The sequence below is a fragment of the Branchiostoma belcheri genome, unplaced genomic scaffold, assembly GCF_001625305.1.
Source record: "Branchiostoma belcheri isolate BF01 breed outbred unplaced genomic scaffold, Haploidv18h27 scaffold68, whole genome shotgun sequence".
Classification (NCBI taxonomy): Eukaryota; Metazoa; Chordata; class Leptocardii; order Amphioxiformes; family Branchiostomatidae; genus Branchiostoma; species Branchiostoma belcheri.
Genome location: NW_017804331.1, coordinates 988317 through 1015612, shown reverse-complemented (window position 1 = coordinate 1015612; position 27296 = coordinate 988317). Strand labels below are relative to the sequence as shown.

Genomic DNA, 27296 nt, shown 5'->3' with positions numbered 1-27296 from the left:
GGTTAACGGATTCGCCGCTTCATTTTTTTCTGATTTGACAATAAAAATAAAAATTAATTCAGAATCAACTGCAAAATGCTCATATGTTGCCCTGAACAGTTGAAAACAGCCCTTTTCTTACTACTTGTTACAGTCATTCCATCTTTCAATGCAGTGGTATCATTAAAAGTTCAAAATTCATTGTTTAAATTTTGAATCAGCCTGGTGTGTTGACTTCATGGCTCCTATCGTACCATTTTGGGCCATAATAGGATGCCTAGGCCTGTTTTTTTTTTTTCGCCCGCCCGCTCCATTATTTTTCTAGAAAAATCCGTTAACCAAGAAGTTAAATTGGTGTGGCCTTAGGCCATGTTGATTTGATTATATGGATGACATAGGACTGCGCAACGAAGAGAGAGCTGAGCTTTATAAACTGTTGCAATATATGTTTCCCCATTTCATACATCTTAGCAACAAAGATAAGTTCATATTTCTAATGGCTTTAGACAAACCTTCGATTATAAAACACATTCTGTACTTATATCTACATCGTTACTGAAGATATAAGTAAGAAGCTAGAAGAAGCCAGATTATCGTAATTATTAGACTATACATGTATGTCCATAGTACATAGAATTAGCATTAGCTTGTACATTGTATATATTCATTGCAAACTGTGACGTCTTTTCTGTGACCTGTACTGAACCCAGTGGGTATTTGCGTATCGTTCGTTCGTTCATTCATTCGTTCGTTCGTTCGTTCCTTCGTTCATTCATTCATTCATTCATTCATTCATTCATTCATTCATTCATTCATTCATTCATTCATTCATTCATTCATTCATTCATCAATTTTCGTCCGTTTTCCAGAAAAAAAGTTTTCAATCAAACTGTAAATCATACAAAGCAGCAGTAGAATGAGCAAACTTATGAAACCATGGTAACAAACAATGCAGTTTTGGTTGCTGTATGGTGTCAAACATCAAACTCGTAAAGGATTTTCAACAACACATTTCATCACAACATTTACCATAAGGCCACACCAATTTGATTCGTTGGTTCTCAGATTTTTATGGCAATTCAAACAATGAATTTCTAACTTCGAATTCAAACCACTGCATTGATAGATGGGAAAACTGTAACAACTCTGAAGCGAAGGAAAACTCCTTCAACTGTTGGGGAATTTTGAGCATTTTGGAGTTGATTCAGAGCCTGAAAATTTTTCTTTTCAAATAAGAATCCATTATCGAACAATCTGTGAACCAACAAATTAAATTGGTTTGGCCTATGCATTAATGAGAAGTGAACAGAATGAATACATGTAGCTGTGAGCCAGCCTGGGGTAGGCAGGGTTAGTGGAAATGTTAGTGGTACATTTCTTTGGCAGCCAAATTTCGGTGGCATATTGTACACTGCCCCGCCAATGTTACTGTCTTAATTGCCAAGTTTTGATGCTGCCTTGCTGCTGCCAAAAGATCTTCTTGGAGATTTGGGAAAAAAGTTTGTTAGCAGAACGTACTGCACCTGTGCGAAACCCGTAATGTACTGTGCATAGCACTTCAGCAGAACGTCTCATATAAGGCCGTATTCGTGCATATAAGGTTAAGACTCCGTCTGTAGTTTCCAAATGTTATGTCAGAAAAAATGTTGTCTGCAACAGGCAAAATTCTGATGCAATGTTGACCAAACATCCAACGAAGACCGTGAAAAGTTGGGGTTTCGCGCATGCACAGTGCGCTTGAAAAAGTCCTTTCTACATAGCGCAGTAAGACTCTACAATGACAGTGACAATGGCTGATATTTGAAAACCTATGTCAGTTATTACCTGTTGTAGAGTGAATGGTGTTTGCACATATTTGTATATAGTGTGTTTCTGTGTACCTGTCCTGTCTTGTTTTTTAACCAATTGTAAAAATCGAATACATGTACATAATTCAGGGGTGCATTAGCATTCCCTGCTTTTGTTGGATTGAATAAATTGAAGTTGACATTAAATGAAATTGAAATTAAATTCTACCGACGTGCTGGGTTAGTGGAAGTGTTAGTGGAAATGTTAGTGGAGTATTAAAGTACCTTGGACAGCAGCCACCGTCCCCAGCTGAACTTGGTCATGACCCCAAAGACCACACCAGCGACCATCAGTAACACCAAGTACCTGAACACCGGAACACAGAAGTACGCACCAAACTGCACCTGAGGAAATCACAGCGAGAGGAGACAGGGTGTGACAAGCCGCAAGTCGTGCTAGCGTGATACTCTGAGATGAGCTGGACATGTTGGACATTAGTAGCCTGGGTACTTGCATGCCGGGGCTCCCATACTAAGGAGCAAGTATGGAAGCCCCGGCATACAAATAGGATGGCACCCAGTCTAGGACATTAGCTTCCATGTAGGATTGTGTGGGTCTGCAATCTAGATTTCAAGATCCGTGAATAGTTTCATCAAGTTGTTAGGTCACTGAATAAAAAGCCTTCCTTTTACGTATAATTATGTAACTATGTAAATACTTTGCATTTGGAGACTAATTTTTACGTTCACTGTAACTGTGTAATTTGGTTGGTAAAATTGGGAATTGAGCCATCCTGTTTGTTTGTTTGTTTGTTTGTTTGTTTGTTTGTTTGTTTGCACAGTAAATTGAGATTGACTGACAGTATAGTATATAGCTGTGTAATGTATGTATCAAAAACTTTACATTTGGATCCCATCTGTAAAGGTGTAACAACACCTGTGCTGTGCAACATGATGTGAACCAGTCAGAACTGCCCTGAGCAAGTTGACAAACGGTCACCGAAAAGTCGGCCAAATAAAACACTGTCTTGGTTGCGTAAAAAAGAGATTAGGTTTCAACATTTTTTGCATAGACTTCAAGATGTTTGCTTGTGACAAATACAATACAAATAATGCATGAGAATGGTGCAAAGATATGCTGTTTTGTTATTTGCTGTTTTGTCATTATTGTACCATTGTACGTACATTATATATACTCCTCTTTGTCAGTTGGTGGGGCTAAGATAAGCAACCTGCTAGAGTTACCCACAGTGACTACTGTGTCCTGGAAGTTTCTATGTTGCTCAATAAAAAGAAAAAAAGATACAGTACACAGACACCCAGTAATGTTCCTCATATAAATACTGTTTTTATTTGTTTTGTGATTTTAACGATTTTAGATATTTTAAGCGAATCAATATTGCCTGCCAATTTGTACGCGAGTCTGTCAATATTCAGCCTGTTGGCTGCTATTTGACTTGTCTTTGATTTTAGTAATAAACCAGGAACCCACATGGAAGCTAAGGTGACCAGGAAAGAGTAACACCAGTATGTGTCAGCCGGAATGTCCGAGCACATCTCAGTAACTAGTGTTGTCTACATCTCACCAGGAGCCAGACAGGGTCAAACAGAACCACACGTTTCTGATAACATTCAGCTGGCAACAACGTCTACATCACAGACTCCGAGTTAGGAAAAAATGTAATTGTGTTTCCTGTTTCAGTCCTGAAAAAATAAGGGTAAGTACTTTTTGTAATAAGGGTAGGTACGTAGGAATTGTGGGGTTTTTTTTTTTTTGGTCTTTCTTTTTTTTTTAGACTTTGGCAGTGTCAAGTGATACAATTTTTGTACAATGCAGTTTAGCAAAGTCCATGAGGACACCCATATTTTCAGTGTCAATGTTGGAAAAGCGTCATTTGTATAACATTTCATCACTCAGGTTACTAGGTGTCAGATTATGGAGCTAGAAAAGGTCGATCAGCTCAAAAAAAGGTATGTCCCTTGCAGGGATCCACCCCAAAAAAAGGCTGCGGTCGGCAATTTTTTTTCTATAGTCGGTCGGGAAAACAGGAAACACAACATTTTTTTTCCTAGGCCTTCTCACAACCGTTGCTCCCGGGGACAATTTGGAACAAAAAAACGGGGCTTAAAATGCTTTGGCTGGTTCCTGGTGAGATGCAGTACTGGGAGGTTAAGAGAGTTGGGCATGTATGGCGCGCCCCCGCGTGCCGCAGCGTTTCAAGTACCAGACCCTCCGTGGCGGCAACACGTCGGGTTTTTTCCCTCCTACCTCCTCCAGCAAGCCGAGTCCGAACTCCGTGTCGGCCAGACCGGTAACCACCTTGGACGCTGCCTGGAACTTGAAGAGGTCTATCCGATCCGGAATGCTGACGTAGGCTGCGTATTGCACCTACATTTTAACACATCTGTCAATTCTTGTGGCTTCGTGTTGACTTTTGGCTGCGTATTGTACCTACATTTGAACACATCTGTCAATTCCTGTGGCTGCGTATTGCACCTACATTTTAACACATCTGTCAATTCCTGTGGCTGCGTATTGCACCTACATAACACATCTGTCAGGCTGCGTATGTCCTACATTTTAACACATCTGACAATTCCTGTGGCTGCGTATTGCACCTACATAACACATCTGTCAGGCTGCGTATGTCCTACATTTTAACACATCTGACAATTCCTGTGGCTTCATGCAGACTTTTGGCTGCGTATTGCACCTACATCATCTGTCAATTTCTGTGGCTTCGTGGTGACTTTTGGCTGCGTATTGCACCTACATTTTAACACATCTGTCAATTTCTGTGGCTTTGTATGGTCTGGAGGGTTTCCAGCTTCTTGGGGGAGCAGATTCTAAAACAAATTCTTGATTCTTCTAGAAATTTTGCCATATTTGTTTGTTTCTTGTATTATTTGTATGTTTTCAATGTTGAAATAAATAAATAAGAGAAGTGACAATTGCAACGAAAGGAAGTTTACCGGGAAGTTTACTCCATTGTTGTAGAGGAATTTCTGTGTTCTTCTGACCGCCGAAGCTAAAAAATGTAGCTTTTTGAAAACTCAATTTTACTGAATTCTAAATCTGCATGCACATAGTATAGGATTAGGAGTATAGAACTATGACTCTGTTTTGACGCATCAGACTTTTATGTTTACTGTATGTTGTCCACTCTTGTTTTACTGGATGTAACAATGTCTTGTGTAATGTTGCTGGCCCCCCTTGGAAAACAGCTGATGCAAGCTAAATGGGGCTACCCAGCCGTCCTATGATGAAATAAATGAATAAATAAGAGAAGTGTCAACGAAAGAAAGTTACCGGAAAGTTCTCTCCGTTGTTGTAGAGGAATCTCTTGTGTTCTTCTGACCACCGAAGCTACAAAATGTTGCTTTTCAAACTGAATTCTAAATCTGCAAGCACATCTGAGTAATCTAGCTTTGTGAAGAGAGGTGATAGCAAAGGAAATCTACCGGAAAGTTTACTCCGTTGTTGTAGAGGAATCATTGTGTCCTTCTGACCACCGAAGCTACAAAATGCAGCTTTTCATAAACTCAAACTGAATTCTAAATCTTTCACAATCTTTCTATCTGAAGAGAAGTGACAACAAAGGAAGTTTACCGGGAAGTTCTCTCCGTTGTTGTAGAGGAATCTCTGTGTTCTTCTGACCACCGAAGCGTCTGCCCCAGGGAAAGGCACGCACCACTTCTGCATCATCTCACTCCAGTGGGCCGGACCTCTGAAACACGGCAGGACAGTTTTATTCAAAGATAAATCAAACTCAACTAAACAGGCTGGATAAACAGAGATAAATTCTGGACATTTTAAGTGGCATCCGGCACTCTTCTTCTTGTTACCTACGGGTAGGGATGTATCCCTGCGCGGACGGGTTTTGTGGGAGACAAAGCTTTTTTACGTTCGCAGCCGTTTCTCACGTTTGGGTGGACGGATATTTCTGGGACTTGGTATACGTTTTGCTATTGGGCTGTAGATGGTGCATGTTGTTTTGCTTTTTTAGTATGTGTGTTTTAGTGCGTGAAAATGATGCGTTTTGACAAAATTCAACACCATCAACTATACATAACAAACAACATGGAAAAATATACAATAAAAGCCCGGAGGTATAAAATTTCAGATTTTACTTGTCTTTGAATATTGTTTCACCAGTCCTGGATGTCTAACTTACTGTACGTGTACATCAAAGTATGCAGGACAGTTTTGTTTTTCATAGCAATGGTTTCTGAACATTTCTAGTTTGATACATTACTTCTGAGATTCTTCCTAGATTTTGAGTGTTGCAGGTAAATATATCTGGTGCAGGTGATTTTCAATGTTATCTGCACCAGTACAGGCACATGTTTGCAGGAAAAAGTATATTTTAAGCCCTGACAGTCCATTCTAACACTTGAAAATGGTGGCCAGTGAATTAAGTATTACAGTAAAAATGTTGAGAAGCGGTTATGTACCCAAGTGTCTCCAAGCACTACATGTACACAGCTAGCAAGCAGACAAGAAGACCCATCATCATGAAAGTTCATCTGTGTTGGTAGTATATATATATATATATATAATTATTATATAATCATAGTAAAACATTGAACTTTATTCCAACACAAGGGTTACAGAGCTCTCGCGAGATCACGTTGTGAAGTGATTGGTCATTAATTATCCAGATTTTTTTTTTTTTTTCTAATCAGTGCAAAGTGAACCTGGTCTTAACATCGTATATCGATGATTTTCGGTTCAATATAATGTCACATCAATGAGATGAAGGCGACAGTTGTCGTCGAAAATTTGATCGCTCTGTAACCCTTGTGTTGGAATAAAGTTCAGTGTTTTACTAAGAAGACCCATCCTTTATATACCAGCCAGGTTAGGACGAGGGGGCCGTTAGTACGTGCCATAACCTTAACTCACTTTGGCAGTACTCAATAACGTTCTAACTGCTCCCATCTTCTGAAGTCATTCTAGATGTCCATTTTCACATACGATTTCCTGTTCAACCTTATTGTCTAATCTATCTAACTCTCCCTGTGCCACCTTTAGCTCCCTTATAGCTTCAGGCATGACATCCTTTTCTACATTATCAGGACAAATCTGTAGCCAGGGTTCAAAGAACCCCCCCACAAGGCTCAAAGGTCCACTTTTTGGTCCACTTTTTATCTAAAGGTCCAAGATTTCTCTTTACATGGACGGATTTGTATCATCAGCAGACCTGGAATCGTATAAAAACTGCCCACTTTGTCATTGAATACTTTGCCTACTTTGGTAATGTCTTACCTGTCGTTTAAGAAGGTTCTGAAACAACACTGCTGACCTCTGACCTTGGCCTGGCTTAACGACACTGATTTACGGTTGACGATTTTGTTTTGACGCTGGGTTGTTTTGTAACTTTATGTATTGTTTAATGTGTTGGTTTCATTGTTTTCATGTGTAACTTGTTGTGGGTACAGGGCATTTATGAAAAGCAGTGTTTTTAAATAGCACTGAGGTCTCTACCCTATTTAAATAAAACAGAAATAATAATAATAATAATAATAATAATAAAGGAGACCTACTCAAGTACAAGTACATACATGTAAGTCTGAGTACCATTAGACAAGGCAACAAACCTGTTCTCCAGTTTGGGTCCAGACTTGGGAAGGGGTTTCTTGGTGCCCATATCCTTTCGCAGTTTTTTCAACTCCTCTGCGTTGGCCAGACCATGGATGGCAGACTGCCATGTCGCGTAATGTCCCACCGCTCCCTGAAATAACATTAAGAAACATTTTAATGCATCATTCAATGCGTCAGTGAAGGTTAGACATCTGGGCAATAAGAAACGCCAATAAACAATTACTCAAGCAACGTTTCAGGAAGCATCCAGTACCTTTCATCAGTGACACTGGAGAATTCTCAGAAAAGCAGGTTTATATTATATTAAGCACAAACTAACTTCTTCCAACAAACGAACATAGTTTATGCTTATAAACCTGCTTTTCTGACAACTCTCCAGTGTCACTGACGAAAGGTAGTAGATGCTTCCTAAAACGTCTGACCATTTCCAAAATAATATCCAGTTGCTTCAGTAACTGTTTATTGGTTAGTCGCTCTAACGTGTCAATCCTGGTTGTAGCTCTTAACATATAACACAATAGCAGGACCAACAAATCAGCATGTATAACATGATAACGTTATAACCATCATCAATTTAACGGATTTTGATAATTGAAGAAGAGACTTGCTCAGAACTGAAGCATCTAGAATGAAAAAAAACTAATATTATGTAATAATTATAATTCATAGTCCTTTTTGACTTACAAATTCCCAACACTATGGTAACATCCGTGTCCATAATATCACCAGGGTCCATAATATCGCCACCTTGAGAAAAAGTGTGCTTAAAGATATTTTTACTGCAACATACCCTAGGTATGTACATTTGATGTGTGCAGGAGTGCATACCAAAAGTATGTTGCAGTAAAAATATCTTAAAGCACACTATTTCTCAAGGTGGCGATATTATGGACCCTGGTGATATTATGGACACGGATGTTAATTGAAGACACTAAAAACACTAAAATGAGTAATGAGCACATTTCCATTCCATTGGAATAAAGCACAACACACCTCAAAGGTATTAAAAATGCCCCCCCCCCCAGCCTAAGGGCCCTCCTTCTGACAAATGACAGCAATTTTACTCTGAAATTGGTTCTGCATAGAAACCATTCCCCACACCAGATATAGCCTCTTATTACTGCCGTCGCAAAAAAAATGGAATGTGCTTTTCAGTGTTCCTGAAGTTATGGTCTGTTTTCCGAAGAAGGTGAGGGTTGTGGAATGGACCAGACTATCTAATGGGTCAGACTGTTCAACAGCTTATATGTTGATATTAGGCCACACCAATTTAATTTGTTGGTTCTCAGATTTTTTCAGAAAAAATATGAAGCGACAGGGGAAAAAAAAAGGCCAAGGCACCCCATGAAGGCCAGAAATGTTACAATATGAGCCATGAAGTCAACACACCAGGCTGGTTTATGATTAAAACAATAGATTTTGAACTTTTGATGAAACAAAATTGCATTGTTACATTGAAAAACTTTAACAACTAGGAAGATCAGTTGATTTAGAACCAAAAAAAAGCAAATCAGAAAAAAATGGACAGGGCAAATCCAAGAAACAACAAATTAAATTGGTGTGGCCTTATGTTGGCAAGATGACAAGGGCCCTACAATAAATTATATAGCTTGAGTAACTGCACTTGCATTGGCAATTTGTTTTGCTTGGTTATAAAGTAGACATCTTGCTGTAGATATTTTGGAACATTCCAATATCAGAACATATCAGGGTTCGAAATTAATTTTGGGTAATAGGTGCACTGGTGCACCCAACGTATAAATTTAGGTGGACAAAAAATTTTTTGGGTGCACCATATGAAACAAAACCTAAATAATTTGCAGGTCTTACTGCTCCTCTTCTGAGCTTGAATCTAAAATAAGAGCTAACTTCAAAATCTTTAACATTACTACAACAAAGATTTTATTATTTTTCTGATACTTAGAGACCAAGAATATCCGGTATACTATTATACACTTCTAGTGTTAAAAATTCCTACAAAAATATTCGGGTGCACCAATGCACCCACAGAAAAAAATTAGGTGCACAACTCCAATTTTGGGTGCACTAAGGTGCACATGCACCCGGTATTTCGAGCCCTGCATATACATGTATATTGATTAAGCATAAAAAACCAAGACCTTACCTCAGGTCCAGCACTCAGGTTGAGATAGCTCTCCACAGAATTTATTCTGCCTGCAAGGAAAAAAATACTACAGTCAGGAATAACAACATATGTCATACTCAAAACTTTCCCTAGGCCACACCAATTTAATATGTTGCTTCTCGGATCGCCCTGTCCATTTTTTTCTGATTTGCACAAAAAAAAATTGGGAGGGGGTTCTAAATGAACTGCAAATGCTCAACATGAATTTCGAGCCCTGCTTTAAATTAGTGTGAATCAGTAGACAGGAGACTGATGGTGCCATGTTCTGTATGCTATAATATGTGATATACCCAGGAAACACTATCTACAGCAAACTGTGATGGTGAACATCTGTTCTATATATCAGAGATGTTGTTATTTGCTGCCCTGCCTGGTCCAGGGCCTAAAGACAGTGTCAGTATTCAACTGTGTTAAACTTGGACCAGATTAACCTTTGGAGGGGCAGTGATAGCAAATGCCATATGTTGTCTATACATGATGTAGTCTTAGTAACTTAACTCTTAGCTAAGGCAGCGGTTAGAGTGACAAACCAGAACTTTTATCACAGCAAAGCATCCACCTTACACAGAGATCATGGCCAGACAGAAATACCCAGTAATACACATGACATTGTGGGGTCGTGTGGCGCAGTCGGTAGCGCGTTCGGCTCACACCCGAGAGGTCGTGGGTTTGAACCCTGCCCATGTCACCGATCTTGTGCCCTTGGGAAAGGCACACCCCACGCACGTTAAAGAACCCACCGCACTTATTGAAAACAGTCTGGTCTCGGGGTTGACATCTTTGAAGAGGTGATAGTCACCTGTTATGTCAATCCTTCCACAAATGTGGTAAATCGTCATAAAATAAAATAAAAATAAAAAATAAAAACGTTGTACAGATATGGTGGGTATTTTGCATGAAAAAGAACTGTTACAATGAATACTAAATCATTTAATGCTAAATCATATCACAAGCTTTTTCAACAGTTCACTTATAGTCCTGCACAGAGGTGCATGTATAGATGGGGTGGGTATTTTGCATGATAAAGAATTGTTACAATGAATACATTTAATGCTACATCATATCATCAGAAGCTTTTTCAACAGTTCACTTACATGTATAGTCCTGCACAGAGGTGCATGTATAGATGGGGTGGATATTTTGCATGACAAAGAACAGTGAATCTGTGGATTTACATACATTTGTACATGTTTATGCTTCATATCAGGAGCTTTTGCAACAGTCAGGTACTTGAAATAAAAGTACTGTAACACATGATGTCATCTTGGGAAATGTGTACTTTCCAAACCTTGCCTTATCTGCGTTTCGCATCGTGCCCGGTTCATTGTGCACGTACTTTGTACTTTGCAGCAGAAATCAAGACGGAGGCTCGTCGTAACCGTTCCTGGCACCCGAAGTCAGGGGTAATATTTCACTTCAACTCCTCCAAAGACAAACTTTCAATACAGATGCAGGGTTATGAAATATGGGTGCAATATATAATTCCTGTTGGCCAATATTGCAGTCATTTCGTGTCAGTGCGGAGAGGTGTGAGTGAGCCAAAACGACGCACAGTTTCCCAGCAGGTGAAACCGTTCGCAGATGTTTATGATGTCATTTTTCCATCAGTCTGCCGATGTCTTCGGGTTCCCATCAACTCGGCAATAAGGCCTGGGAGGAGCAGGCTGCCAGGGCTGGAAATACTGGGTGCACGTGCTTAGTGCACGCAAGCCCTTTTCCGTAGAGCGTAATCGGTCGTTTTAATTCAACGTAGAGCGTAGACGGACCGCTCTAATATTTTCGCGTAGAGCGTATTCGGCGTTTTAATTCTATGTAATGCGTTGTAGCATTCGTTGAATCTATCGTTAAGTGTAATCGAGGGTTTCCGAATTCAGCGTAGAGCGTTGTCGGGAAATCCCCCCCCCCTGCAGGCCCTCCTTTAATAGTGCACACAAATTTGGAGCTTTTCTGTGGGTGCACCCAAATATTTTCATAGGTTTTCGTATGTAAAGATGTCAAATGTATAGTAGTAAACTTAACATCTAAGTATCATGAAAAAATTATAAAATCATTGTTGTAGACTACATGTCTTTAGAAATGAAACATAATTCGTTATTGCTGACATTCTAGTTATTCTATTTTATAATTATATGGTGCACCCCCAAAACTTTTGTGCACGTAATTTTTCAGGTTGGGTGCACCCAAAAATGAATTTCGAGCCCTTGGCTGGTGACTCTTGTGCTACTTTTCTTTAGAAATGAAACATAGTTAGTTTTTGTTGACATTCTAGTTATTCTATTTTATACTGTGCACCCAAAAAATGTTTCGTGCACCTCCCAAAAATGAATTTCGAGCTCTGTGCCGGTGACTTGAAGGCAGCGTTCCACACCTGAATGATCCAGTAGCCTGTACCATCACTCACTCAGTTCCTCAACTTCTCCACACCGGAAAAGGCCGGGTAATGTTCCGCTCGGTACATTAACCGTCGGCAACCTGACAGTTCGGTCTAGAGCCAGCTGAAAGTTTTATAAGGCCACAACAATTCATTTGGTGGTTCTCGGATTTTTTCAGAAAAAAACATGAAGCAACGGGGAAGAAAATAAAAAATAAAAACAGGTCTGGGTATCCTATTATAGCCCCACATGCTTTGATAGGAGCCATGAAGTCAACACAAAAGGCTGGGTTATTATTCCAACAAGGAATTTTGAACTTTACATCAAACCACTGCATCATTTATAGATGGAAAAACTGTAACAACTAGGAAGAAAAATGTCTTTCCTCAACGGTTGGGGGCAAAATATGAGCATTTTTCAGTACCAGAATCTTTTTTTTTTTTTTTACAAATCAGAAAAAAATGAAGAAGCAAATCTGAGAACCAACAAATTAAATTGGTGTGGCCTAACCGTCGGGAACCTGACAGTTCGGACTGAAGCCAGCTGAAAGTTTTATAACACTCATCAGCGTCTGTTCGCGGATTTACGATATGGAGAAAATTAAATGTTTATGAAGCGTAATATTGAGCTAGCTGCTGCTTAGATGTTTACTGCTTCTTGCACTGAAACTGGTCAGTTAAAGATTTGTTTTATATTCCTGTTTATTTTACTTTTTATTAGCTATTGTTAATAATATAGCAACAAGGATTCAATGTACAGATATGCTGCTATACAATGGTTTCCGAAATGTCAATCTTTAAAATGTAGACCAAACTGGTCAGTTAAAGATGTTTTTTTATATTCCTTTATTTTTCTTTTTATTAGCTGTTGTTAATAATGTGCACCCATCAGATGATGATGATGTTAAGAATGTATACTATAGTAACAAGAATGTATACTATAGTAACATAAATATAGTAAGAATGTATACTATAGTAACAAGGATTCAGTGCACAGATATGCTGCTGTACAATGTAGTCAGTTTTCTGAAAATGTCAAGCTGTGCAATGTAACATCCTTGTCCATAATATCACCAGGGTCCATAATATCGCCACCTTGAGAAATATTGTGCTTTTTAAAGCTTAAAAGTTAATTTTACTGCAACATACTTTTGGTATGCACTCCTGCACACCTCATATGTACATACCTAGGGTATGTTGCAGTAAAAATATCTTAGAGCACACTATTTCTCAAGGTGGCGATATTATGGACCCTGGTGATATTATGGACACGGATGGTAGACCTTATCTGAAATTTGTTGATAGGAGGGCCATGCATGATGTACATGTATGTTAGATTTTGCTGTTGTGTTAAGTGTTAGAAACATGTTGTTGTTTTTTTGCTTTTTCTTAATTGGTTGTAGTATTGAGCCTGATTTTATCCATCCCTTGGCTGTGAAAGATGAGATTGATGTAATAATAATAATAATGATAATAATTGAGCTGAAGTTAAATTAAGTGAAGTGAGTGAAATTTGCAAAGTCATGCCCAAATGCTAACTGTAGCATACAAACATAAAGAGAAACAATTGAGTATTCTATTCAAAACAATTGATTATCCTATAAAAATACAATCTAAACCTAATGCTGTTGGTGCATTATGGCATTCTTTTGTTATATAATGCTGTAGCCATTTTGTCCCAATATGTGAAGCTTCACAGCACAAGTGTGTACAGATATACTGTAGATTGTGTAGTGATTCAAGGGGTAAGGAAATTTCGTTCAAGCATTTTGATTAAAGCAAGGAGGTTAAAATTTAACCTCCTTGATGAAAGTTAACCGCGATGTTGTAATGGACATTAAAATGATTGGACAGTAATGGATGTTGGGTTCTTCAACATGACATTGTCGGCGATCAATCTCGCATGCATGGGTCGGTACGCTGAGTTAGGGCAAGATCAAGGTCACGCCGGTGGTTACATTAATACATGGATTCCGCATGTATTAAAACTAATGTTACGTTGCCCCATTCAAAACCAGATATCTTCAATATCCTTTCATGCCGTACTCAGTGTATGTTTACTCACACAGTTTTTTTTGCTTGGTACATATTTTTTATGTATTATAGTGTATATGAGGGTGTGTACATTGTATATATATATAGTGTCTGCTTTGCCTATTGTAACTTTTTTTTCTGTACGCAAACTCTTCCAATTCAGGGATTCTCATCCCTGCTGCAAGGTTTGCTTTTTGGTGTTGAAATAAATAAATAAAAAATATCTACAACACGTCAACAATAAGCCGTAGCCTAAACCTCTGCTTGGAGAGCGAACATCTGTATCAGTATCAGTATAGGCCGTATAACCGTATATTTGAAGACATGACTGTTTCTTGTTCTTTTCTGGGCTGGTATCAGATACTTAGTGGTTGGTACGTCCACCAGTTTATTAGTCATTTTGTACATCATGCACAGTCTGGACATTCTACGTCTGTCTTCCAGCGACCCCCACTGTAGGTTTCTCTTCATTTCCGTTACACTAGCATGTGCTGTTTCATTCCCTGCTCCATGCTCGGAATAAACTTATAAAGCTTACTCCTTTTGATGTTATCCTCTGGTATAAAAACTGCATAAAAGATTTGAGATATTCCGTCTGTAATGCCTGCCGGCTTCACTAGATGCATCACCTGTTATAATGATCATCATCTGTTTTAGTTACCTGCTCTATGGTACAGATATTCCATTATCTCAGAACTACATCTTTGCCTGCAGACATCTACTGTAACGTGATTGATAACATGGCCTATACACTTATATACTTATCATTGTCTAAGGAAGGTACTCAAACTACATGTACATCAGGGCTCGAAATTCATGTTTGGGAATAGGTGCACTAGTGCACCTATTTGAAGGCATGACTGTTTCTTGTTCTTTTCTGGGCTGGTATCAGATACTTAGTGGTTGGTACATCCACCAGTTTATTAGTCATTTTGTACATCATGCACAGTCTGGACATTCTACGTCTGTCTTCCAGCGAAGGTGCACTGGTGCACCTATCCTAAAAAATTGGGTGCACAAAATATGTTTCGGGTACTACAACAATGATTTTATTACTTTTCTGACACTTATAAGATATTAAGAATATACTGTATACCACTATACATTTAACATCTTTACATATATATGTAAACCTACAAAAATATTTCGGTGGACTGGTGCACCCACAGAAAATAATTGGGTGCACAGCTCCAAATTTGGGTGCACTCAGGTGCATATACACATACACCCAGTACTTTGAGCCCTGCATGTATACTTGATCAGCACATTGGCAGAACGTACTGCACCTGTGCAAAATCCATACTGTATAATGCATAGCACTCCAGCAAGACGTTTCATATAAGGTCGTATTTGCGCATATAACGTTAACAATAACATCCCGTCTGTAGCTTCCAAATGTTATGTTGGAAAAAATATTGTCTGCAAAAGGCAAAATTCTGATGCAACGTTGACCAAACATCCAACGAAAAATCTGGGTTTCACACAGGTGCTGTACGTTCTGCCGACGTGCTCATTTGATCATATCTGACATGTCTGATCTGTAGTTGGAAACAGGCAGCATAATTCTGCATATTAGGCCACACCGATTAAATTTGTTGGTTATCGGATTCCCCTCTTCAATTTTTTCTGATTTGCAAAAAAAAATTCTGGTTCTGGATCAACTCAAAAATGCTCAATATTTTGCCCTCCCCCCCCCAACAGTTCAAGAAAGTCATTTTCTTCCTAGTTGTTACAGTTTTTCCATCTATCATTGCAGTGGTTTGATTAAAAGTTCAAAATTCATTGTTTAAATATCAACACAGCCTTTTCTGTAATAGTATGCGTAGACCTGTTTTTATTGTTATTTTTTTTTCACCCTGTCGCTTCATATTTTTTCAGAAAAAATGCAAGAACCAACAAATTAAATTGGTGTGGCCTTAAAGTCTGCCTCACCACAAATGTACATGTACATAATTGATCAGAAATATACATGTACTAGTAAAGAGGTTTATCATAATGATTGATGATTTGATAACATGAGTACAAAATTTATGTACAATTAGAAATACTTCAGAATGACATTGCCAGTAGCAAGTATCAAGTTATTAGATTTTTATTGCAAAAATGTGATACCAGAAGAAACTGATTGTACTAATAGACAAATGTCATCAAAACACATTTATACTGCTGTCAACATTTGCGGCAATACGTTTGGCGAGTTGAAAACCATTACTTAAGATTACCCTAAGGCCACACCAATTTAATTTCTTGGTTAACGGATTCGCCGCTTCATTTTTTTCTGATTTGCAAATAAAAATAAAAATTCAGAATCAACTGCAAAATGCTCATCTTTTGCCCTGAAAAGTTGAAAACAGTCCTTTACATCCTAGTTGTTACAGTTGTTCCATCTTTCAACGCAATGGTATCATTAAAAGTTCAAAATTCATTGTTTAAATTTTGAACCAGCCTGGTGTGTTGACTGAATGGCTCATATCGTACCATTTTGGGCCATAATACGATGCCTAGGCCTGTTTTTATTTTTTTATTTTTTTCGCCCGCCCGCTCCATTATTTTTCTTCAAAAATCCGTTAACCAAGAAATCAAATTGGTGTGGCCTTAAGATTACCCTAAATCAAGGAAATGTTGGGCCTTTTTCAAAAGTCAAGATCCATGATTCATTACATCATAATATGATGCCACTCTGCATTCTGTTGTTGTAGAGCAGTCTTTCATGCAATGTTCCACTATAAAGATCAGGTACACTGTTTTTTTTATTTTTTTTTATTAGACGTCTGTTTATACAAATCATGGAAACAAGTACATATACATACACAACTACTTTTAACAAAAACTTTTACAGCCATATCCCCAAACTACACGGACCAATCACAAAGATAAAAACTAAAAGATGATGTCTAAATCACTTAGACACAACAGGTCTTTAGACTGCCGCAGATATCACAGATGAAGTTTCTTGACATTGTTGTAGAATGAAGCTTAACTCTCTATGTACAATAAAGGTTTGTTTAATTCATACCCTATTAAAGCCCATATCAGGTACACTGTTATTTGTCAACCAATATTGGTTTTTACACAAAATATCAAAACCTGCTCCCTATTATCGCCAGCTACATGTTGTACCATTGGCTATAGAGGATGCCCGTAGCCAGGGGGGTTCAGGGGTTCGGAAGAACCCCCCACAAGGCTCAAAGGTCCACTTTTTGGTCCACTTTTTATGTAAAGGTCCACTTTTATGTAAAGGTCCAAGATTTTTCTTGAAAAGATGGACTGGAATCGTAGAAAAACTGCTCCCTTTGTCATTGAGTAAAAATTTATCTCTGATTTTTTCTTGGAAATCCTCTCAAAAACACACGAAATGCCATTTTAGAAGGTTCATTTTTCAAAATTTCCAGGAGGAGCATGCCCCCGGACCCCCCTAGGAACCTCGACGGCGCTGGAGGTCCCACGAGCAGTGGGAAGAACCCCCCCATTCAAAATCCTGGCTACAGGCATGTAGAGGATGGCACCAAGGCCAGAGCCTATGAGGACGTGATCTTTTTTCTTTTTTTGAGAACAGGCGAAAATCAACGTGCGCGCAGATATCATAAAATTAAATCAGTGTATTGTGCAAGCACTCGGAAGACGGGGAACAACAGACGATAAACCGGACAGTGAGTGAGTGAGTGTGTGAGTCAGGCTGCCATCAAGCCCCAGTATTGCTGTGCAAGCACGTCTAACCCTCGGAAGACAGGGAACAACAGACAATAAACCGGACAGTGAGTGAGTGAGTGTGGCCTTACGGGGAACAAAAGGAGAGTTAGAGAGAGTTCCAGTCTTACCTGGGAAGTTCTTGACGGTGTAGAGCACCCCCAGGTCTGCAGGAACACTGTCAAACCCACAGCACTGCAGGACGTACACTCCCTTCTTCTTAGCCTCCTCATCATACTTAAACTGCATCGACTCCAGAAACTGGGGAGGGACAACGGCACAGAAGATTCAAATCATGTAACAGTAAGGTAATGTTGCAGTAGTTCGTGCTTATAAACCTGCATTTCTGACAAGGGTGTACAACTTTTTTTTTCCTAGGCCTAAGGCCACACCAATTTAATTTCTTGGTTAACGGATTTTTCTAGAAAAATAATGGAGCGGGCAGGCAAAAAAAAAATAACATAAAAACAGGCCTAGGCATCCTATTATGGCCAAAAATGATACGATAGGAGCCATGAAGTCAACACACCAGGCTGGCCCAAAATTTAAACAATGAATTTTGAACTTTTAATGATACCATTGCATTGAAAGATGGAATAACTGTAACAACTAGGATGAAAAGGACTGTTTTCAACTGTTCAGGGCAAAATATGAGCATTTTGCAGTTGATTCTGAATTTTCATTTTTATTTGCAAATCAGAAAAAAATGAAGCGGGCGAATCCGTTAACCAAGAAATTAATTTGGTGCGGCCTAATATACTTAAACTGCATCGACTCCAAAAACTGTGAGGGACAATGGCACAAACGGTTAACATCATGTATCAGTAAGTTCTGAAAATAGTTTCATCAGGTTGGTGGAGTATAGAATATAGTGGTTTTCTTTTACACAACCACTATTGTCTCCTACCTCAGGCCACACCAATTTAATTTGTTGGCTCTCGGATTCGCCTCTTCATTTTTTCTGATTGATATTTTGCGAAAAAAAAAATTCTAAATCAACTAAAAAATGCTAAATCGACTAAAAAAATTGTCAGACTAAAAAAATGCTCAGACTCTCTGACAGATATTTTGCCCCCAACAGTTGAGGAAAGTCCTTTTCTTCCTAGCTATTAATGCTGATCAAAAGTTCAAAATTCATTGTTTATATATCAACCCAGCCTTTTGTGTGAATCTATGGCTCCTATCATTGCATTTGGGGCTATAACAGGATGCCTAACCCTGTTTTTATATTTTTTTCGCTCTCATATTTTTTCTGGAAATTTTTTCTGGAGAACCTTAGGCCACACCAATTTAATTTGTTGGTTCTCGGATTCGCCTCTTTGTTTTTTTCTGATTAAAAGTTCAAAATTCAATGTTTAAATTTTAACCCAGCCTTTTGTGTTGACTTCATGGCTCATTTCATAGCATTTAAGCCTATAATAGGATGCCTAGACCTGTTTTTATTTTATTTTTTTTCGCCCTGTCGCTTCATATTTTTCTGACAAAATCTGAGAACCAACAAATTAAATTGGTGTGGCCTTACCGAATAAAAATTTGAATTTGAATTTGAGATATCCTCTGTCTGGTGGCAGTGAATCACACTAAGCCCTACTGTGACAGAAAGGAACGTCAGAATCATAAAAGAAGAGGCAGCGCCTCTCCCCAGCTATCTCCATCTATCTGTTGTCCCGTGGGACTAGTTTACACGTGGCGCGTGTGTTATCTCTCCCTGCAGCACGGCGTATCTCTCCCTGCAGCGGGATAGCCGCCATCCGTGGGGACCGACACATTGTCTTCTGTCGTGTCGTTAAAAGCTTACAGAACTGTTCCTGTGTTAGACGTATTTTGTTTTATGTTAGGCCACAGCAAGTAAATTTTATGGATGACATCAGCACGGCCATTCATTTTTGCCTGATTTTTGGGGAAAAAAACAAGAAATTTTGTTACTATCTGACAGTGGTCAACATGCCGCAAAATGGGCATATTTTTCTGTTGCCATGCCGGAAGGTGGATGGCGGATAAATATGAAGAGGTGCCACACAACCCCACACCTTCTTGGCGAAGGTAATTACAGTAAAGAAAGCAAGCGTGCACCCACCTGTGGCTCCCCACAGATGTCGATGTGGTGGGTTTTGTTCTTCACACAGGCCTTCACCACCGGTTCTCCATAGAAGCGATACTGTATACAACACAGGGATAACAGAGGTATCAGAGCGTAGCTTAACCCTTGTCTTGCGGAGCACAACAATTGTTGTTATGCACATGCAGTACCATCTATATAGCACCCTGTATAGGTACGATTTAGGGGTATTTCTCGTGCAACGCATCACACCGCAGCGAAACACAACGAATGCAGAAGTAACTACGCCACTCCAGGGCAAAAAAGTTCAGGGGTCTATGATCTAATTAAGTCATGAAATTATTGAAAAAAATTGTGCCAGGAATGCCAGCAGGACAAGGGTTAACCAGGGTGCAAAGTACGTTTTTCTGCATACTTGCACTGGTGCTGGTAAGTAACAAATTTGAAAACTACCTGCGCACAACATACAGGGACAACAGAGTCATCAGAGCATAGCTTAACACAGTCTGATTCTCTACAACACCTGGTCCTGGTGCTGGGAATGTACTTGATTTGTATTATTATATGTAACAGCATAGCTAAAACTGACATTGGCAATGTGTCACCAGATGTGCAAAGGTAAAGATATATAGGAAGATAATTCTACACTAGAAAGTTCGGAGGCCATGTTGATTTGATTATATGGATGACATCCGCGCGCGCATGAATTTTCGGCCGTTTCCAAAAAAAAAAAGTTTTCAACCATACTGTAAGTCGTACAAAACAGTTGCAAAATGAGCAAAAATATACCGTAAGTTACAAAAAAAAAATGTCGTACAATGCCAAAATCAAACGGAAAAAGACGAAAATGTAAAGAAATGAACTTGAAGACTAGATTATTCGCCAAACCATATTCTGTGCCATTTGTTCAACCTTCATGACCACGTATTTTTTCATAATGAAAACAACTTTTTTTTTTTGCAAAACTTTTTTTTTATTTGCACGCGCGCATCAATTTTTGGGCTCCTGGAGGATGTCATCCATATAATCAAATCAACATGGCCTAAGTATAATCTACATGAAAGCAGCATACTGACTAATAGTACAGTTCTACAGCAGTGGTTAAGGAAGTATGATTTCTATTTATCTTCTCAATAATAACAATCAAATAACAATCTATAAACATAATATTGCTACACAATTATCACTCATCACATCTGTCTTATCTAAAGTACCTTCTATTAAGTATGCCAGTAATGATATTGAGATGATCAAATTACTGGGTCATTGATCAAATTTGTCTTGTTCCAAAAGCAATGAAAAGCGGCCTGCCAATTTGTGCCCCACATGAATAAAGAATGTTTCAAACAACCATTTTGCCAACCCCATCTATACTATCTCAAGTATCTACACAAAGCTACCTTTCTTACATGAGGCCTAGGAAAAAAATGTTATGTTTCCTGTTTCATTCCTGAAAAAGTTGGGGTCGGTAGGTAGGGATTATCTTTCTTCCTTACTTTTTTTTCATATTAGACTTTGTCAATCTCTAGTGATCCAACTTATACAATACAGTGAAACTTTCATGAGGACACATATTTTCAATGTCCATGTTCGAAAACCAATTGCACAACATTTATTACATTACTCAGGTGTCAGAGTTAGAAAAGGTCAATCAGCTTGAAAAATTTATGTCCCTTGCATGCAGTTTTTTTCTGGGGGGAATCAGGAAACAGGAAACACAACATTTTTTCCCTAGGCCTGATCTTAAATGAAGTCAGTTTTGAAAAGTTGGTGACTTACAGGGCCGACACAGTTGAGCACGACCTGTGCCTGTGCGGCCATGTCGTTCAGCGTCTCCTCTTTCTCCACATCAGCTATCAGCACATCCACCACATCCTTCAGGTCTGCCCCTGTAAGGTGTGGAAGACAGAAGAAAGATGTCCAGACTATGCATGATGTACAAAACGACTAATAAACTGGTGGACATCCCAACTACTAAGTACCTAATACCAGCCCAGAAGAGAACAAGAAATAGCCATGCCTTCAAGTACCAGAGTTATCAACCAAGGATTGAGGTGTTCAAGAATTCATTCTTTTCTAGAACTATCGCAGAGTAGAACTCACTGTCACCAAGTACAGTAGGGGCATTGTCAATACATAGCTTTAAACAATGTCTAGAGCTAGAAGTTCATGGGTTAGGTGTAACAAGTCGATCGGTGTAATATAGCCAGCTGCCACCGCGCCGCGTGCCTGCGAAGCTGGTGTGTTAAGCCGAAAGGCGGTTATACCGGCTAAACAGATACAGATAAATGACAGTAAATGTTAATCTTATGATAATATTTTAACTATCATGAAAGTTCATCTGTGTTGGTAGTTACATGTTTAGAGTTAAAACTTTAGATTCAACACAAAAAGTTCTCTGACCTATGATACCCTTCACTTAACCGCAACGGGGGCCGACATACCTTCGACCCAGTGTCGACGTCACACTTCAAAGAAGCCACGTGACAAGCTTCACTGGGTCAGTCTACTGAGGAAGACCAGAGTGACTGGTCGAAAGCTGTAGGTGAGAAATCTAAGTGTGTTGGATCCAAAGGTTTAATAACAAATAATATTTTAAGTGGTGTAATATTAGTGATTTTCCAGAATTTAGATTTGTTCTTAAATTAAAAATTCTCATTTGTAATGTGTAATGTTTAAGTCCTGATAATATTTGAAGGATGTGTTTGTGTACAGAAACGTCTGGCATGTTTTGGCAAGCTAAGTTCGCCGTTTCGAATCCCGCTGTCAGCATTATTTCAATTTTCTTTTTAACATGTCCAAAATGCCAGATCTTTTAAAAGCTCTCCAGAGTTGGCGATGCCTTCATTTAGTTTATTTCTGAGGCCGGCCCAGCTTTTTGAAAAGCTTTTCTTGTTTCTGGAGTGACATCAGCATATAAAAGTGGATGGCACCAGGCCAACTCTGGATTACAGGCACTTGTCTCACCTTTAAGTGGATATAATCACAGGGTCCAGACAGTCGCACAAATAATTCAGTGTGTCTGGACTTTTACTGGGTAAATATTACAAACCAAATCTACCTTTTGAAACTATTATGTAAAGCAATAGTAATTTTTGGGAAAAAGGGCTGTAAAAAATGCATATGCAGAGGATATTTCTGTGGTTCAAACCTGTACAGGCTGTACTAGTGTCGTGGTGAACACATTTGCATTCAAACCACCTGGCTACCTTTAGTGGTCCCTTTAATATTTTAATATTAATAGTTTATTTTTCCCACTGACCCAAGCATTGATTAAGAATCATCAACAGTGAATATCGAAATATGTTTTCATGAGAGTTATTCATAGCTTCCTTTTATCAGTCATCTCTGTATGTCAAAGGCACTTTGCTTGAGTTGTTGTATGACTACTCTCCATGCCCGTAGCCAGGGGGGGTTTGGGCAGGGGGGGGGTCAGAAGAACCCCCCCACAAGGCTCAAAGGTCCACTTTTTATGTAAAGGTCCACTTTTTGGTCCACTTTTATGTAATGGTCCAAGATTTTTCTTGAAAAGATGGACTGGAATCGTAGAAAAACTGCTCCCTTTGTCATTGAATAAAAATTCATCTGTGATATTTTCTTGGAAATCCTCTTAAAAATGCACGAAATGCCATTTTAGAAGGTTCATTTTTCAAAATTTCGAGGGAGAGCATGCCGGACCCCCCTAAGAACCTCGTGCCTATGGCGCTCGAGGTCCCCTCAAGCAGTGGGAAGAACCCCCCCCCCATTCAAAATCCTGGCTACGGGCATGACTCTCCAAGCAGAGGTTTGGGTTTGGCTTATTTTTGGCATGTTTCGGGGGTTTTTATCTGGCTTTCTTTTGCGCACTGTTTTTTTTTCTCTAAAGAACAGGTTTGGGTTTTGGCTACATTTTTGGCGTGTTTTTAATCTTTTTTATTGGCCTTTTTATTACAATGGATTGGTTGGGTTGGCGACTTGGCGTAAAAAAAACAGTGCAAAAAAGAAAGCCCGATAAGAAAGCCTAAAATTTTTTTAAAATCCACTTTTAACGTCATTTTTCACCAAAACGGGGGTTAGACGTGCTTGCATCAAATACAAGTCTTTTTGTTGAAGCAAGATTTTTTTACGGCTTGATGCCCTTCCTAACGCCAACCCAAACCCTAAAAACGCACCAAAAATGAGCCAAAACCTCTGCTTGGAGAGTATCGCATGACCTTGCGTCACAGGCATTTTGCTTGGGTTGTTGTTTGGCGGCTGACCTGTGATAACCTGCAGGTAATTTGCTCTACCTGTCAGACAGGTGAAACCAGGTGTTGAGCCAGGGGGTCTGACAAGTCTCCATTGTTCACAGTCAACTACCTGCATGTAATGATCCACCCCAGGTCATTCACGTGACAGGGGGTTACAGGTAGATTAGAAAGACTGAATCTCCATGCTTAGAACTGGTGTATAGTGGTGCATACCGGTTCACTGGACTTGGATCCGGACTTGTAAGAATGTTTAGGTTCAAGTCCAAAAAAAACTAAAAGTCAAGAACCGAGTCCGGACTTTACCATAAAAGACCATTTCACATACCTCTTTTCTTTCCAAACCACCTAAAACTTTCCGTAGATTGCAAAATCTTTGCTGCAAAATCAAGAAAACATTGCCATCGGGCATCGTCAAGTACCGGCCTCCATCTTACAGTATGTTATGTGGCCAAAGTTTCACCCAGACAACATTGCAAGGTTGCCAACATGCAATTTTGTATATGCCATGGGTTTAGGTCCGGACTTGTGAACCTAAACCTCTGGACTTGAATCCGGACCTGAACCTAAATGTGGGTTTAGGTATGCACCACTACTGGTGTAGCACCAGTCTTGCCATCTCTACTGTAAATAACACTTTAATTTAAAGCCATTGACTGTCAAAATCGCTATTAGATCCCCCAGCAGAATTTCTGGTGCCTAGAAAAAGATGGTGTCAAATTGTTCAGTCATTATGAAAAGGTAGGTATCTAGGTAGGAAGACTGAATCGTTGTGCTTTTAAATGGTGTAGCATCAGTCTTACCATCGTCTTTACTACATGTAGATCACTGCTGTGACTGTTAAAATCACTAAACCTACAAGCAGAACTTCTGGTGCCTACAAGACGGTGTCAAATTGTTCAGTCATTATGACAAGGGTTCTACTGGAAAAGAACTAGATTCAAAGGATTGAACCCACGTTCTTAGAACTCTTTTCCTACTACTAGTACTGTATGCAAATTACAGCAGTGGCTGTCAAAGAAGATTGCAATGGCCTGCTGTCAAAGGCCATGACAGACCATGTGGGTCGTCCAGTTGTTGTCAAAACTCAAATACTAGTATGCTGAAATCATTCTGCTCCACATTATGCAGTTGATGTGTAAAGGAGCATGCTATAAAATGGAGAATGCACGAAGAGGATGAGATGACATCTAATTCTAAGAACTATCCAGATCTAAAACGTCAGATCAAGGACATTATACAGATAAAAGAAAGTACTAGTAAACACAGTCATCCATTGAACTTCTTGAAAAATTATATTCAGAAGTTGAAGTTTTCTTTTATTGCACAGCAGTGTTCAAAAAACATGACAGTGAGGGAATTAGAGTTACTTGATCATTACATTTAAGACTTAATAACATTATGCCATTTCACAGATTCAATATAAATTTAGACAATCAATAAAACGACCCCGCCCTCCCTGTGCCAGACAATTTTCGCCTAGCCTCCATGCCATGCCAAAAACTGGGGTTTTCAGGGTCTTTGGGATCTTTTATGTGCTATTTTCTGATTGCATATAGACAACATGATCGGCCTGGTTGAATTACCCCCGTTTTTTAGAACTGGGCTAATCAGAAAACAGCCCAAGACCACCAAACCCCCAGCTCTATAAGCCTGCTACGGAGGCTAATATTCGCCCCCCTCCCCCTATAACTTGGTATAAGCTACTCACCGATGGTAGCGCCCGCTTTTTCCAACACTTTGTTGAGTTTCTCTTCGCTGCGGCCTGCCACTGCCCAGGTCAGGCCCCTCTCTTCCTCCGAGGTGACTCTGCCGAGTTCTTCCACCACGTACTGGCCGGTAAAGCCAGACGCCCCGAAAACAACAACGTCGTACTTCTTTGCGGTCGCCATCTTGGTGTGACGTCACTTCGTTCGGGCATGCATTCTGGGTAGGTTTCGGGCGAGTTGCATAGTGCACAACCAGCTGAGTATTAAAAACCGGAAAGCGATTTTTGTATGTCACTGTCCTTGAATTTTTCTATTAAATGGTTTATTTGTAAATTGACATAAAACTAAAACAACATTGCAGCCTAATAATACAAAGTAGTGTACAAAAAGCTGAATGACGTAGTTTTAGGGAACACGCAAAATATCATTAATATTTACAAACATAACCAAACTAAATAACAAGAATATATACAATTGGTAGCGGGTAATTACATGGTCTCTTTTATCATTTTTAATAAAAAAATGTAGGCTATAGGTGATCATAGGTATTACGGGTAATGTAGTGGGAACATAGTGCAGCAAGGTGTTGAACCTGAAACGTTACAATTGAATTAAAATGAAAAATAAAATAACCTGAAATGAGCCGAACAAAACATACGTGTTCAGACTTAAAGGGGTATTACGTAACATTTTCGCAAAAAAAATACCAAAAATTGAAACATTTCATTTCGAAAAATATTCCTGGGATTGTATTTACTTCCACTTTTCAACATGTTTAAACTTGTGTATTTCTGACCGTGATTTAGTGATGGTTGGTGTTAAAAAAACAGCCTAAACGAAGAAGAAAAGAGAAAGAAAAAACCCTACTTTTTTTCGGACTGAAAGAGGAAACACCACATGTTTTTCCTAGGCCTAACCGTGCTAGGCTGTGATTGTTATTGTGTAAATTTCGGTGTTCATCACCATCAAATCTGTGCTCGAGACGATCCCGACCATTTATATCTCGTGTGTTTGCGTATCAGGATTACTTTCTGATCGCCTGGATTGAAAATTATTCATCTCTTTTACTGGATGACGAAGCGCATGTCGAATGCGTCCGCACGACCTGCTTTTGAATGGATTATTTTCAATACAAATACGCAAGTACACACCGTACAAAACGTACAGTAGTATGGAATTTTCTTGCTATTAGGCTGCGAACAGTTAGGTATGATGTCGTCAATATACTATACTATACTATACTATACTATACTATACTATACTATGATTATAGAGATTATAGCGATTATGCCAATTGTTAGCACAGACAACAGACGAGTGAAAATTTTTTGAGAATTCGACGCTTGTTCAGGGTTTGACGAGCGTGTCAAAAATGCAGGTTTTTCTTTTTAAACAGCCACTTTGGAGCAAGTCGCGTAATCGTAAAAATATTACTTGTTTGGGACAGAAAAACAGTTGTAGATTGTTTTAGTCATAATTTGTGTATTATAATTTCTAAACTCTCTTGTCAGATCGACCTGTGTTAAACACTAGGTCGGAATTAGGGCACCCCTGTTGCGATAGAACGTTCCACCGGCAAAATGACCAAAAACCTGCCGTAAGTTTCGCGAACCATTACGCTTGGGTGCAAGGCGCTACACTAAAGTGAAATATACAGCTGTCGTTGTGATCTTTATCTGTCAATATTATAGCT

At 39.1% G+C, this 27296-nt stretch overlaps 1 protein-coding gene across 3 annotated transcripts in view; it reads right to left on the bottom strand.

The window, feature by feature from the left end:
• LOC109484065 (saccharopine dehydrogenase-like oxidoreductase) overlaps positions 1-25803 on the bottom strand; it is a 102081-nt gene extending 76278 nt beyond the window's left edge. The window contains exons 1-9 of one of the 3 annotated variants that reach the window (XM_019787274.1): positions 25606-25803; positions 21448-21557; positions 19687-19767; positions 17741-17870; positions 9497-9546; positions 7368-7501; positions 5377-5494; positions 4036-4155; positions 2052-2171 (exon numbers count right to left, since the gene is read on the bottom strand). In XM_019787274.1, coding sequence (XP_019642833.1) covers positions 2052-2171; positions 4036-4155; positions 5377-5494; positions 7368-7501; positions 9497-9546; positions 17741-17870; positions 19687-19767; positions 21448-21557; positions 25606-25786 — 1044 coding nt within the window. In that variant the 5' untranslated portion in view covers positions 25787-25803. The remainder of the gene's footprint in view (positions 1-2051; positions 2172-4035; positions 4156-5376; positions 5495-7367; positions 7502-9496; positions 9547-17740; positions 17871-19686; positions 19768-21447; positions 21558-25605) is intronic. The other 2 variants (XM_019787276.1, XM_019787275.1) reach the window with 2 other exon arrangements.
• Between the last annotated feature and the right edge of the window lie 1493 nt (positions 25804-27296).